General features: G+C 46.3%; 1 protein-coding gene across 1 annotated transcript in view; it reads right to left on the reverse strand.

Annotated features, from left to right (window-relative positions):
* The window catches only part of LOC139383418 (polypeptide N-acetylgalactosaminyltransferase 16-like), a 46569-nt gene that overhangs the window by 10725 nt on the left and 19621 nt on the right, over nucleotides 1-16223 (reverse strand). Inside the window, exons 5-10 of the mRNA XM_071127957.1 lie at nucleotides 16026-16091; nucleotides 10890-11011; nucleotides 5528-5615; nucleotides 4918-5002; nucleotides 4154-4257; nucleotides 1063-1189 (exon numbers count right to left, since the gene is read on the reverse strand). Coding sequence (XP_070984058.1) covers nucleotides 1063-1189; nucleotides 4154-4257; nucleotides 4918-5002; nucleotides 5528-5615; nucleotides 10890-11011; nucleotides 16026-16091 — 592 coding nt within the window. The remainder of the gene's footprint in view (nucleotides 1-1062; nucleotides 1190-4153; nucleotides 4258-4917; nucleotides 5003-5527; nucleotides 5616-10889; nucleotides 11012-16025; nucleotides 16092-16223) is intronic.

Here is a 16223-nt window from a genome sequence, read left to right on the forward strand (position 1 = left end):
TGGAATAGTTCAAATACATGTCCCCGAGAGGAGGGTCCCCGAGAAGAGGTTAGAAACGGCTGGGATTCCCCGAGAAGACAGTTGGAATGGAGTCCCCGAGAAGATGTTTGGAATGGCTGGGAGTCCCCGAGAAGATGTTTGGAATGGAGTCCCCGAGAAGACGTTTGGAATGGAGTCCCCGAGAAGACGTTTGGAATGGAGTCCCCGAGAAGACAGTTGGAATGGAGTCCCCGAGAAGACGTTTGGAATGGAGTCCCCGAGAAGACTTTTGGAATGGAGTCCCCGAGAAGACGTTTGGAATGGAGTCCCCGAGAAGACGTTTGGAATGGAGTCCCCGAGAAGACAGTTGGAATGGAGTCCCCGAGAAGACGTTTGGAATGGAGTCCCCGAGAAGACTTTTGGAATGGAGTCCCCGAGAAGACGTTTGGAATGGAGTCCCCGAGAAGACGTTTGGAATGGAGTCCCCGAGAAGACGTTTGGAATGGAGTCCCCGAGAAGACGTTTGGAATGGAGTCCCCGAGAAGACGTTTGGAATGGAGTCCCCGAGAAGACGTTTGGAATGGAGTCCCCGAGAAGACGTTTGGAATGGAGTCCGCGAGAAGACGTTTGGAATGGAGTCCCCAAGAAGACGTTTGGAATGGAGTCCCCGAGAAGACGGTTGGAATGGAGTCCCCGAGAAGATGTTTGGAATGGAGTCCCCGAGAAGACGTTTGAAATGAAGTCCCCGAGAAGACTTTTGGAATGGAGTCCCCGAGAAGACGTTTGGAATGGAGTCCCCGAGAAGACGTTTGGAATGGAGTCCCCGAGAAGATGTTTGGAATGGCGTCCCCGAGAAGACGTTTTCGGAATGGAGTCCCCGAGAAGATGTTTTCGGAATGGAGTCCCCGAGAAGACGTTTTCGGAATGGAGTCCCCGAGAAGACGTTTTCGGAATGGCTAGGATTCCCGAAAATATTATTTTTATTTTTTTACAGGCAGGACTAGAGTGTGTGTCTATAGTTGTGTGTCTGTGTGTGTGCATCTGTAGAATGGATATCAGAGCGACCTAGCCAAGCTCACTTACTTGATGTATGTGAGAGCGTTGCCTTCTGGGAAGTCGTAGGGATGTCGCTTCCTGAAGACGTGTCCCACCCTGCTGCAGGGCAGAATCTCCAGGCTCCCACCACACATCCACACCCTGAAGGACAGCTCTGAGGAGGGAGGGACACAGTATGTACAGGGAAACCCTAACAGAATCTCCAGGCTCCCACCACACATCCACACCCTGAAGGACAGCTCTGAGAGAGAGATGTATGAGTTAAGGTCATAGGTTAATATAGACATGTTTATATAGGGGAGATTAAAACCTACACACATCCACACAAAACAGTCTGGTCTTCATTATCCCAGTTAACCTGCTACAGAGCACACTGCAGCAGACACATAAGGTCAATCAATCACCAGCTGGTCCAATCACATCATCAATAACCAGCTGGTCCAGTCACATCATCAATAACCAGCTGGTCCAGTCACATCAATCACCAGCTGGTCCAGTCTTATAATCAATCACCAGCTGGTCCAGTCACATCATCAATCACCAGCTGGTCCAGTCACATCATCAATCACCAGCTGGTCCAATCACATCATCAGTCACCAGCTGGTCCAGTCACATCATCAATCACCAGCTGGTCCAATCACATCATCAATCACCAGCTGGTCCAATCACATCATCAGTCACCAGCTGGTCCAATCACATCATCAGTCACCAGCTGGTCCAGTCACATCATCAGTCACCAGCTGGTCCAGTCACATCATCAATCACCAGCTGGTCCAGTCACGTCATCAGTCACCAGCTGGTCCAGTCACATCATCAATCACCAGCTGGTCCAATCACGTCATCAATCACCAGCTGGTCCAGTCACATCATCAATCACCAGCTGGTCCAATCACATCATCAGTCACCAGCTGGTCCAATCACATCATCAGTCACCAGCTGGTCCAATCACATCATCAGTCACCAGCTGGTCCAGTCACATCATCAATAACCAGCTGGTCCAATCACATCATCAATCACCAGCTGGTCCAATCACATCATCAGTCACCAGCTGGTCCAGTCACATCATCAATCACCAGCTGGTCCAATCACATCATCAATAACCAGCTGGTCCAATCACATCATCAGTCACCAGCTGGTCCAATCACATCATCAGTCACCAGCTGGTCCAGTCACATCATCAATCACCAGCTGGTCCAATCACATCATCAATCACCAGCTGGTCCAATCACATCATCAGTCACCAGCTGGTCCAGTCACATCATCAATCACAAGCTGGTCCAGTCACATCATCAATAACCAGCTGGTCCAGTCACATCATCAGTCACCAGCTGGTCCAGTCACATCATCAATCACCAGCTGGTCCAATCACATCATCAATAACCAGCTGGTCCAGTCACATCATCAATAACCAGCTGGTCCAGTCACATCAATCACCAGCTGGTCCAGTCTTATCATCAATCACCAGCTGGTCCAGTCACATCATCAATAACCAGCTGGTCCAGTCACATCATCAATCACCAGCTGGTCCAGTCACATCATCAATCACCAGCTGGTCCAATCACATCATCAGTCACCAGCTGGTCCAGTCACATCATCAATCACCAGCTGGTACAATCACATCATCAATCACCAGCTGGTCCAATCACATCATCAGTCACCAGCTGGTCCAATCACATCATCAGTCACCAGCTGGTCCAGTCACATCATCAGTCACTAGCTGGTCCAGTCACATCATCAATCACCAGCTGGTCCAGTCACGTCATCAGTCACCAGCTGGTCCAGTCACATCATCAATCACCAGCTGGTCCAATCACATCATCAGTCACCAGCTGGTCCAGTCACATCATCAGTCACTAGCTGGTCCAGTCACATCATCAATCACCAGCTGGTCCAGTCACATCATCAGTCACCAGCTGGTCCAGTCACATCATCAATCACCAGCTGGTCCAATCATGTCATCAATCACCAGCTGGTCCAGTCACATCATCAATCACCAGCTGGTCCAATCACATCATCAGTCACCAGCTGGTCCAGTCACATCATCAATCACCAGCTGGTCCAGTCACATCATCAATAACCAGCTGGTCCAATCACATCATCAGTCACCAGCTGGTCCAATCACGTCATCAGTCACCAGCTGGTCCAGTCACATCATCAATCACCAGCTGGTCCAATCACATCATCAATCACCAGCTGGTCCAATCACATCATCAATCACCAGCTGGTCCAATCACATCATCAATCACCAGCTGTTCCAGTCACATCATCAATCACCAGCTGGTCCAGTCACACCAATCATCAGTCAGTTATATTCAATAGGTGGCGATAGTGTTTTAATGGTCTGCTGTCAAAACCTATCTAAGCCATATGTCAGTCAGGTTAATGTTGAGATCCTATCCAAGCCATATGTCAGTCAGGTTAATGTTGAGATCCTATCTAAGCCATATGTCAGTCATGTTAATGTTGAGATCATATCCAAGCCATATGTCAGTCATGTTAATGTTGAGATCCTATCTAAGCCATATGTCAGTCAGGTTAATGTTGAGATCCTATCTAAGCCATATGTCAGTCATGTTAATGTTGAGATCCTATCCAAGCCATATGTCAGTCATGTTAATGTTGAGATCCTATCTAAAGCCATATGTCAGTCAGGTTAATGTTGAGATCCTATCTAAAGCCATATGTCAGTCATGTTAATGTTGAGATCCTATCTAAAGCCATATGTCAGTCATGTTAATGTTGAGATCCTATCTAAAGCCATATGTCAGTCAGGTTAATGTTGAGATCCTATCTAAAGCCATATGTCAGTCATGTTAATGTTGAGATCCTATCTAAAGCCATATGTCAGTCATGTTAATGTTGAGATCCTATCTAAAGCCATATGTCAGTCAGGTTAATGTTGAGATCCTATCTAAGCCATATGTCAGTCAGGTTAATGTTGAGATCCTATCTAAGCCATATGTCAGTCATGTTAATGTTGAGATCCTATCTAAAGCCATATGTCAGTCATGTTAATGTTGAGATCCTATCTAAAGCCATATGTCAGTCAGGTTAATGGGCCAGATGGTGTGTGTTCTCTCCTCCCCCTCCCCTCCCCCCTCCCCCCCAGTGATCTCACCAAAGTTCTCCCCTCCCCAGATGTCCATGTGAGTGTCGTACTGCCCCAGGTGGTTGAACCAGCTCTTGTCCATCACAAAGATCCCTCCTGCAATCACTGGAGTTCTGTAGCAGAGAACACAGGAGGACAGACTGTCTGATACACACAGGAGGACAGAGGACAGACTGCCTGATACACACAGGAGGACAGACTGCCTGATACACACAGGAGGACAGACTGCCTGATACACACAGGAGGACAGACTGTCTGATACACACAGGAGGACAGACTGTCTGATACACACAGGAGGACAGACTGTCTGATACACACAGGAGGACAGACTGTCTGATACACACAGGAGGACAGACTGTCTGATACACACAGGAGGACAGACTGTCTGATACACACAGGAGGACAGACTGTCTGATACACACAGGAGGACAGACTGTGTGATACACACAGGAGGACAGACTGTCTGATACACACAGATGACAGACTGTCTGATACACACAGGAGGACAGACTGGAGGTAGTCTCAGATGTAGAACAAACATGGCGGACGAAGGAATCACGTCATCTTTACATCTGTCTATTCGTGATATTTTTTATCAGCAACATTCCACAACTTTTGCCTGAATGTGAAGAGACGGGGGAATAAGAAATTGGACCACATCAACACAACTACTGTAGCTACCTGATAGGCAGTGTGGAGACCACATCAACACAACTACTGTAGCTACCTGATAGGCAGTGTGGAGACCACATCAACACAACTACTGTAGCTACCTGATAGGCAGTGTGGGGTCATTCCTGGACATCTTCTGTTCGATGGGAATCTGCTCCCATTTAAAGTGTAGACTCCAGTCAAACCCTGAGAGACAGAGAGGGAGGGGGGGGGGGGAGCATTCCCACAAGAAAAATTGACCGTTTAGGCTTCAGTTTAGGGTTACAATTAAGGTTAGAATTTGGGTTAAGGGTTTGGGTTTAAGGGTATGGGGTTAGGTTTAGGGGTATGGGGTTAGGTTTAGGGGTATGGGGTTAGGTTTAGGGGTATGGGGTTAGGTTTAGGGGTATGGGGTTAGGTTTAGGGGTATGGGGTTAGGTTTAGGGGTATGGGGTATGGGGTTAGGTTTAGGGGTATGGGGTTAGGCTTAGGGGTATGGGGTTAGGTTTAGGGGTATGGGGTTAGGTTTAGGGGTATGGGGTATGGGGTTAGGTTTAGGGGTATGGGGTTAGGTTTAGGGGTATGGGGTTAGGTTTAGGGGTATGGGGTTAGGTTTAGGGGTATGGGGTTAAGGAAAATAGGATGTTGAATGGGAATCAATTGTTTGGTCTCCACAAGGATAGTAAAACTACCGAGTATGTGTGTGTGTGCTCATACAGTAATCCTACTGACCTCCCCTCAAGTCAGCTGAAGCTGCTAAGTAGGCAAAGTTATCCAGGCTGATGACATCGATGATGGGGCTGACCACCCGGGTACGGTCCTGGGGAGAGGAGAGACAGGCACGGTCACACACACACACACCATCTCCAGCATCAACAATAATTACGTTGAAAACACAGTGTTTCTACCACACGAGGTTGGGTGGCACCTTAATTAGGGAAGAACATGCTCATAGTAATGTCTGGAACGGAGTCAACGGAATGGCATCAAACACATGGGAACCATGGAAACCACATGTTTGATACCGTTCCACCCATTCCGCTCCAGTCATTACCACGAGCCCGTCCTCCCCAAACACATCAAACACATGGGAACCATGGAAACCACGTGTTTGATACCGTTCCACCCATTCCGCTCCAGTCATTAACACGAGCCCGTCCTCCCCAAACACATCAAACACATGGGAACCATGGAAACCATGTGTTTGATACCGTTCCACCCATTCCGCTCCAGTCATTAACACGAGACCGTCCTCCCCTAGGGTGCCACCAAGCAACGGGCTCGTGTTAATGACTGGACCGGAGTAGGTGGAACAGTATCACACACATGGGAACCACCATGGTGCTGGAGATGTGTTGCCATTCCGTTGACTCCGTTCCAGACATTACTATGAGCCGTCCTCAGCAGCCTCCTCTCTGTTTTATAGTTCAAGAAGATAAATGTTTACAATTACATTCAGTGACACTGATGACATCATCGTGGAGGCAGGTAGACTAGTGGTTAGAGTGGAGGGGCGGCAGGGTAGCCTAGTGGTTAGAGTGTAGAGGAGGTAGGTAGACTAGTGGTTAGAGTGTTGGACTAGTAACCGGAAGGTTGCAAATCCCCAAATACTCAGGCAGTATCTCTACCTGATAGTACCTGATCTAAGTGAAGAGAGAAGAGCATATGTTTCGCTGGGTACAGTATCTCTACCCGATAGTACCTGATATAAGTGATTGATAGTTGGTATTCAGCAGTCATAGTATTTATTTACTTTGAAGAAATACTAAATAGTGATTTGTCAGACAGCGGCTCTATAGAGATGATTATTAAATAAAGTCATCAAATAAAACTAAAGTAATATACACAACAACTGAAATAGGGTGTACTCTGTGTTGAACCCAGGGTGTACTCTGTGTTGAACCCAGATTGAACCCAGGGTGTACTCTGTGTTGAACCCAGATTGAACCCAGGGTGTACTCTGTGTTCACTGTGTCAGGGAGTCAGGCAGTGTGGGGGAGGGGAGAGTAGAGCTTGAAACTGCACTCAGAGGGCTTTGGGAAGAGCCACTCTCAACAGCTTGAAACAATAATAATTGTATAGGGCTATTTCATGATCCACTCTCACCTCTCACAGTAGGAGGAGACGCTACATTTCCAAATGGATGGATGTCAACTTTTAAGCGCTCAATTCAGCCCAGGACTTTCTGCATGTCAGTTTGACCTCTCCAGCTTGCTGACAAAATATGGAGTGATTCATATTGACTTTCCAATGTCCTTGTTTTGATTTCCCACGACACAACCACTTAAAATGACACGACTCAAGTTCAAATGGGGATCCACTGTCAGATAGTTTCTTATTTATAGAACAGATTCATGTGTTATCACTGGGCTTCATCTAATAGCACAAACAAATGACCCAGATTATAATATCAAAAATCGAATTAAAATCACTATAAATGTTTGATTTGATTTAGTTCAATTCTTTAAAACGTACATTTTTGGTTGAGATGGAGACTTGAATCCAACATAGAAAATATTAATTTGTAGACAATTAAAGCCAGATTAAAGTGAAAAAAAACTCACCAGAAGTGGGCGAGAGAAGAAAGCAGAGCGAAGCGGATGGACAAGAAGGGACAGGCAGAGCAGTGACTGGCTAGCAGGATAGTCCAATCATCTTCGCTTATAGCGCTGTTGTGTTTCCATAAAGTGGATGAATTGGTCTGATTTAGCATGGGAAGATAAAGCCTCAACCCGTAGCTACCTATTCCAATTCAAATGAGCTCGAAAAAAGTGAATAATAACGTTTGTATTATTTTGTGTGACTACAGCGCCTGCAAACAAAATGCAAAAAATAGAGACATCTTCTTAGTGAGGCTTCAAAGCAGACAACTTGGTTAGGGTCATTATAATTCAAAACATTACAATTCTAAAATAACTCACACGCCTCGTACGTTGGCCTTTGGTGAGGCCATAAGTCAGCCGGCTCCGACGGGACCATCTCCTTTAAATGTTGATAGTTGGTTGCGTTGACAACCAAACACAATTCAATACCAATAAATATCAGAACATTTCAAAATCAACCAGAGCTTGAAACCCCTCGGACTGTCACATTTATCAAATTTCATATTCCAGTTACTAATAAGCAACCATTAATAAAAAATCTGTGTAAAAACTGTTAAATCCCGCGGCTCCGTGGCGGATTGATGAGGAATTGAACAATTGTATGGTTGAGAGGGAAAAATGTATGTGTTAAGGCTTTACACCCCCTGCTATAATGTGGATTAAGAGTTACCTGTCTAACAGAACACAGAGGGTGTTCTTTAATGGAAGCCTCTCCAACGTAATCCAGGTAGAATCAGGAATTCCTCAAGGCAGCTGTTTAGGCTCCTTGCTTTTTTTCAATCTAATGACATGCCACTGGCTTTGAGTAAAGATAGTGTGTCTGTGTATATGGATGACTCAACACTAAACACGTCAGCTACCACAGCGACTGAAATGACTGCAACACTTAACAAAGAGCTGCAGTTAGTTTCAGAAAGGAACAACTTAGTCCTAAATATTTAAAAAACTAAAAGCATTGTATTTGGGGAAAAAACTAAACTAATAATTGTAATAAATAATGTGGAAATTGAGCAAGTTGAGGTGACTAAACTGCTTGGAGTAACCCTGGATTGTAAACTGTCAAAACATATTGATACAACAGTAGATAAGATGGGGAGAAGTCTGTCCATAATAAAGAGCTGCTCTGCCTTAACAGCACTATCAACAAGGCAGGTCCTAGTTTCTACCTTCTTAACAGCACTATCAACAAGGCAGGTCCTACAGGTCCTAGTTTCTACCTTCTTAACAACACTATCAACAAGGCAGGTCCTACAGGCCCTAGTTTCTACCTTCTTAACAAAGCTATCAACAAGGCAGGTCCTAGTTTCTACCTTCTTAACAGCACTATCAACAAGGCAGGTACTACAGGCCCTAGTTTCTACCTTCTTAACAACACTATCAACAAGGCAGGTCCTAGTTTCTACCTTCTTAACAGCACTATCAACAAGGCAGATCCTACAGGCCCTGGTTTCTACTTTCTTAACAACACTATCAACAAGGCAGGTCCTAGTTTCTACCTTCTTAACAACACTATCAACAAGGCAGGTCCCACAGGCCCTAGATTTGTCACACCTGGACTACTGTTCAGTCATGTGGTCAGGTACCACAAAAAGGGACTTAGGAAAATTGCAATTGGCTCAGAACAGGGCAGCACGACTGGACGTGGATGTACACAGAGAGCTAATATTAATAATATGCATGTCAATCTCTCCTGGCTCAAAGTGGAGGAGAGATTGACTTCATCACTACTTATACTTATGTGATGTTGAATGCACTGACCTGTATGTTTAAACTACTAACACACAGCTCAGACCCCCATACATACCCCACAAGACATGCCACCAGAGGTCTGTCTAAACTACTGGCACACAGCTCAGACACCCCATACATACCCCACAAGACATGCCACCAGAGGTCTGTCTAAACTACTGGCACACAGCTCAGACCCCCATTCATACCCCACAAGACATGCCACCAGAGGTCTCTTCACAGTCCCCAAGTCCAGAACAGACTATGGGAGGCGCACAGTACAACATAGAGACATGACTACATGGAACTCTATTCTACATCAAGTAACTGATACAAGCATTAAAATTAGATTTTAAGAGACACAAACATAGGATCAGACACATACTGTACATACCCACACACACAATAACATACGCACTATACACACACATACACATGGATATGTAGTGTAGATATGTGGTAGTGGTGGAGTAGGTGCCTGAGGGCACACAGTGTGTTGTGAAATCTGTGAATGTATTGTAATGATTTTCAAATGTGTATGAACTGCCTTACTTTTGCTGAACCCCAGGAAGAGTAGCTGTTGCCTTTGCAGGAACTAATGGGGATCCCTAATAAACCCCAGGAAGAGTAGCTGCTGCCTTGGCAGGAACTCATGGGGATCCATAATAAACCCCAGGAAGAGTAGCTGCTGCCTTGACAGGAACTAATGGGGATCCATAATAAACCCCAGGAAGAGTAGCTGCTGCCTTGGCAGGAACTCATGGGGATCCATAATAAACCCCAGGAAGAGTAGCTGCTGCCTTGACAGGAACTAATGGGGATCCATAATAAACCCCAGGAAGAGTAGCTGCTGCCTTGGCAGGAACTAATGGGGATCCATAATAAACCCCAGCAAGAGTAGCTGCTGTCTTGGCAGGAACTAATGGGGATCCATAATAAACCCCAGCAAGAGTAGCTGCTGTCTTGGCAGGAACTAATGGGGATCCATAATAAATCCCAGGAAGAGTAGCTGCTGTCTTGGCAGGAACTAATGGGGATCCATAATAAACCACAGGAAGAGTAGCTGCTGCCATGGCAGGAACTAATGGGAATCCATAATAAACCCCAGGAAGAGTAGCTGCTGCCTTGGCAGGAACTAATCTGGATCCATAATGGAGCAGTGGAAACACGTTCTCTGGAGTGATGAATCACGCTTCACCATCTGGCAGTCTGACGGACAAATATGGGTTTGGTGGATGCCAGGAGAACACTACCAGTCCCAATGCATAGTGCCAACTGTAAAGTTTGGTGGACGAGGAATAAGGGTCTGGGGCTGTTTTTCATGGTTTCGGGCCCCTTAGTTCCAGTGAAGGGAAATCTCAACGCTACAGCATACAATTACATTCTAGACGATTCTGTGCTTCCAACTTTGTGGCAACTTTTTTTTAAACCTTTAACTAGGCAAGTCAGTTAAGAACAAATTCTTATTTACAATGACGGCCTACACCGGCCAATCCCAGACGACGCTGGGCCAATTGCGCTCCGCCCTATGGGACTCCCAATCACAGCCGGTGTCTGTAGTGACGCCTCTAGCACTGAGTTGCATTGCCTTAAACCACAGAGCAGATCAAGACTAAAGTCTCTAGTGAACGACAGAGGAAGACTTGAGTGTGAGTCATCAGGCAACATCTGTATCATGGACTGGAGCCAGGCAGAGAGTGTGTGTGTTTGAGTGTGCATGCATGTGAGTGAGTGAGTGAGTGAGTGAGTGAGTGAGTGCGTACTTCTTTGACCCTCTGTATCATGGGCTGTAGCCAGTCAGTGTTGACCTCACAGTGGCTGTCCAGGAAGGTCAGGATAGAGGCAGAGGCCGAGTCTGCCCCTCGTACCCGGGACCGGATCAGTCCTAGGACACAGATAAGAGTACAGTATGAGCCTGAGAAAACAGCTAGCCAGACCTCTGCAGTGGCTGCCGATAGAGAACACCAAGGTGTCTAGTTGTAAAGCTGCTTCCTGAGAGTCGGGACGTTGAGGTCAGTAGCTTGGGGTCAGTAGCTCTAGGTACAGTAGCTTGGGGATAACTGTACCTAGAGCCATGTATGTAGAGAGTCGGGACGTTGAGGTCAGTAGCTTGGGGTCAGTAGCTCTAGGTACAGTAGCTTGGGGATAACTGTACCTAGAGCCATGTATGTAGAGAGTCGGGACGTTGAGGTCAGTAGCTTGGGGTCAGTAGCTCTAGGTACAGTAGCTTGGGGATAACTGTACCTAGAGCCATGTATGTAGAGAGTCGGGACGTTGAGGTCAGTAGCTTGGGGTCAGTAGCTCTAGGTACAGTAGCTTGGGGATAACTGTACCTAGAGCCATGTATGTAGAGAGTCGGGACGTTGAGGTCAGTAGCTTGGGGTCAGTAGCTCTAGGTACAGTAGCTTGGGGATAACTGTACCTAGAGCCATGTATGTAGAGAGTCGGGACGTTGAGGTCAGTAGCTTGGGGTCAGTAGCTCTAGGTACAGTAGCTTGGGGATAACTGTACCTAGAGCCATGTATGTAGAGAGTCGGGACGTTGAGGTCAGTAGCTTGGGGTCAGTAGCTCTAGGTACAGTAGCTTGGGGATAACTGTACCTAGAGCCATGTATGTAGAGAGTCGGGACGTTGAGGTCAGTAGCTTGGGGTCAGTAGCTCTAGGTACAGTAGCTTGGGGATAACTGTACCTAGAGCCATGTATGTAGAGAGTCGGGACGTTGAGGTCAGTAGCTTGGGGTCAGTAGCTCTAGGTACAGTAGCTTGGGGATAACTGTACCTAGAGCCATGTATGTAGAGAGTCGGGACGTTGAGGTCAGTAGCTTGGGGTCAGTAGCTCTAGGTACAGTAGCTTGGGGATAACTGTACCTAGAGCCATGTATGTAGAGAGTCGGGACGTTGAGGTCAGTAGCTTGGGGTCAGTAGCTCTAGGTACAGTAGCTTGGGGATAACTGTACCTAGAGCCATGTATGTAGAGAGTCGGGACGTTGAGGTCAGTAGCTTGGGGTCAGTAGCTCTAGGTACAGTAGCTTGGGGATAACTGTACCTAGAGCCATGTATGTAGAGAGTCGGGACGTTGAGGTCAGTAGCTTGGGGTCAGTAGCTCTAGGTACAGTAGCTTGGGGATAACTGTACCTAGAGCCATGTATGTAGAGAGTCGGGACGTTGAGGTCAGTAGCTTGGGGTCAGTAGCTCTAGGTACAGTAGCTTGGGGATAACTGTACCTAGAGCCATGTATGTAGAGAGTCGGGACGTTGAGGTCAGTAGCTTGGGGTCAGTAGCTCTAGGTACAGTAGCTTGGGGATAACTGTACCTAGAGCCATGTATGTAGAGAGTCGGGACGTTGAGGTCAGTAGCTTGGGGTCAGTAGCTCTAGGTACAGTAGCTTGGGGATAACTGTACCTAGAGCCATGTATGTAGATAGTCGGGACGTTGAGGTCAGTAGCTTGGGGTCAGTAGCTCTAGGTACAGTAGCTTGGGGATAACTGTACCTAGAGCCATGTATGTAGAGAGTCGGGACGTTGAGGTCAGTAGCTTGGGGTCAGTAGCTCTAGGTACAGTAGCTTGGGGATAACTGTACCTAGAGCCATGTATGTAGATAGTCGGGACGTTGGGGTCAGTAGCTTGGGGTCAGTAGCTCTAGGTACAGTAGCTTGGGGATAACTGTACCTAGAGCCATGTATGTAGAGAGTCGGGACGTTGAGGTCAGTAGCTTGGGGTCAGTAGCTCTAGGTACAGTAGCTTGGGGATAACTGTACCTAGAGCCATGTATGTAGAGAGTCGGGACGTTGAGGTCAGTAGCTTGGGGTCAGTAGCTCTAGGTACAGTAGCTTGGGGATAACTGTACCTAGAGCCATGTATGTAGAGAGTCGGGACGTTGAGGTCAGTAGCTTGGGGTCAGTAGCTCTAGGTACAGTAGCTTGGGGATAACTGTACCTAGAGCCATGTATGTAGAGAGTCGGGACGTTGAGGTCAGTAGCTTGGGGTCAGTAGCTCTAGGTACAGTAGCTTGGGGATAACTGTACCTAGAGCCATGTATGTAGAGAGTCGGGACGTTGAGGTCAGTAGCTTGGGGTCAGTAGCTCTAGGTACAGTAGCTTGGGGATAACTGTACCTAGAGCCATGTATGTAGAGAGTCGGGGCGTTGAGGTCAGTAGCTTGGGGTCAGTAGCTCTAGGTACAGTAGCTTGGGGATAACTGTACCTAGAGCCATGTATGTAGAGAGTCGAGACGTTGGGGTCAGTAGCTTGAGGTCAGTAGCTTGGGGTCAGTAGCTTGGGGATAACTGTACCTAGAGCCATGTATGTAGATAGTTGGGACATTGAGGTTTCTTCATTATGATACATTGACACGACACTACAACCACAGATAGAATAATGAACCAGATATTTCACAGGACGTGTAAATGTGAAGCATCCGCATGGTGTTTCCACCCACTACCAAATATGGTAGTGAGAGGAAGCCCAGTGGCCGGCAGTGGGAGAAGATGGACGGAGATGGATTTTGTGCCGACATTCTGCACATTTTCTCATCGATGAAACATTTGATCTCAATTCAGTTTTCTGTTCCCAAAACTACAATCTGTGGCCTCCCGAGTGGCGCAGCGGTCTAAGGCACTGCAGTGCTTGAGGATGGGAACTAGATCCGGGTGTGTCGCAGCCGGCCCTGAACGGGAGACCCATGAGGCTTCCGGGTTAAGTACGGCTTGGCACGTTGGTGCGGCTTGGCTTGGTTGTGTTTCGGAGGATGCATGGCTCTCGACCTTTGCCTCTCCCGAGTCCGTACGGGAGTTGCAGCGATGAAAGACAAGACTAACTACTAATTGGATACCACAAAATTGGGGAGAAAAAGGGGTAAAAAAATATATACATTATAAAAATAACTAGAATCTATACCGGAACAGAGTAGACAAAGTTTTGTAGACTTCACTCTTTGCTAAATGTTTTTAAAATTGTGTTGTTTAGAAGGAGTGCAAAGGCTAATTGAGTTATTGCATTTTTAGCACAACAGAAAAAATTCTAAAAGTTGTCCGAACTCGCTAAATGAATGGCTCTGTAGCTAACTAGACAGACCTACACAATGGCAGAGCAGACAGATAGAGACAAAACCTGTAGCTTCCAGCTCTAATTGTAGGCTAACTTTCCTTGCTAGTTTACGCCTGAATTCATTAACCTCGTACTCTGTTTGTTATACAAACCAGCACTCTAAATATGCTGATTTCAAAGCTGAATGTCACCAAAAAAACGTTGTTAATTCACTTAGTCTCCCTCGTCACCAAAAACATATTTACTTCTTCGATCTTCCTTTGAGTCGGGTTCCATAATCAGATTCCACAAACACAAATTATGTTATTAATTTATTAAAGATCTCCAAAAGATACAGAACTCTATGGGCTCCGCAATAGATACAGAACTCTATGGGCTCCGCAATAGATACAGAACTCTATGGACTCTCCAATAGATACAGAACTCTATGGGCTCTCCAATAGATACAGAACTCTATGGACTCTCCAATAGATACATAACTCTATGGACTCTCCAATAGATACAGAACTCTATGGACTCTCCAATAGATACAGAACTCTATGGTCTCTCCAATAGATACAGAACTCTATGGGCTCTCCAATAGATACAGAACTCTTTGGACTCTCCAATAGATACAGAACTCTCCAATAGATACAGAACTCTATGGACTCTCCAATAGATACAGAACTCTATGGGCTCTCCAATAGATACAGAACTCTATGGACTCTCCAATAGATACAGAACTCTCCAACAGATACAGAACTCTATGGGCTCTCCAATAGATACACAACTCTATGGGCTCTCCAATAGATACAGAACTCTATGGACTCTCCAATAGATACAGAACTCTCCAACAGATACAGAACTCTATGGGCTCTCCAACGGATACATAACTCTATGGGCTCTCCAATAGATACATAACTCTATGGGCTCTCCAATAGATACACAACTCTATGGGCTCTCCAACAGATACACAACTCTATGCTCACCAGCTCAGCTTTCTACCGTTGAGCTATTTACAAACAAACATGTGACTGGCTCAACAGTTCTGGGGAACTACAGTAAACTTCATGTTAAATAATGAGACTGGCTCAACAGTTCTGGGGAACTACAGTAATCTTCATGTTAAATAATGAGACTGGCTGAACAGTTCTGGGGAACTACGATAAACGTATTGCACAAGTTGACTGCAGGTACTTAAAAAGTAGCTACAAATATACCAATTTATTGGAAAAACTTCAAAGAATTAGTTTTGACATACCACCCCAGTATACCGTATACCACCCCAGTATACCGTATACCACCCCAGTATACCACCCCAGTATACCACCCCAGTATACTGTATACCACCCCAGTATACAGTATACCACCCCAGTATACCACCCCAGTATACTGTATACCACCCCAGTGTACTGTATACCACCCCAGTATACTGTATACCACCCCAGTATACAGTATACCACCCCAGTATACTGTATACCACCCCAGTATACTGTATACCACCCCAGTATACTGTATACCACCCCAGTATACCACCCCAGTATACTGTATACCACCCCAGTATACTGTATACCACCCCATTATACCAACCCAGTATACTGTATACCACCCCAGTATACTGTATACCACCCCAGTATACTGTATACCACCCCTGTATACCACCCCAGTATACTGTATACCACCCCAGGATACTGTATACCACCCCAGGATACTGTATACCACCCCAGGATACTGTATACCACCCCAGGATACTGTATACCACCCCAGGATACTGTATACCACCCCAGGATACTGTATACCACCCCAGGATACTGTATACCACCCCAGGATACTGTATAACACCCCAGCCTATGTGCAGCAGGCAGACACAACTCACCCTCTCGACGTCCGTTCCTCAGGCAGCGTACTTTAGGGATCTGAGAGAGCTGCTGACAGTCCTCAGCTGGAAAAGAGGAAGTATGTCATGTCACAAATAACACACACACACGCACACAGACTCACACGCACACAGACTCACACGCACACAGACTCACACGCACACAGACTCACACGCACACAGACTCAGACTCAGACA

The sequence above is a fragment of the Oncorhynchus clarkii genome, chromosome 25, assembly GCF_045791955.1.
Source record: "Oncorhynchus clarkii lewisi isolate Uvic-CL-2024 chromosome 25, UVic_Ocla_1.0, whole genome shotgun sequence".
Lineage (NCBI taxonomy): Eukaryota > Metazoa > Chordata > Actinopteri > Salmoniformes > Salmonidae > Oncorhynchus > Oncorhynchus clarkii.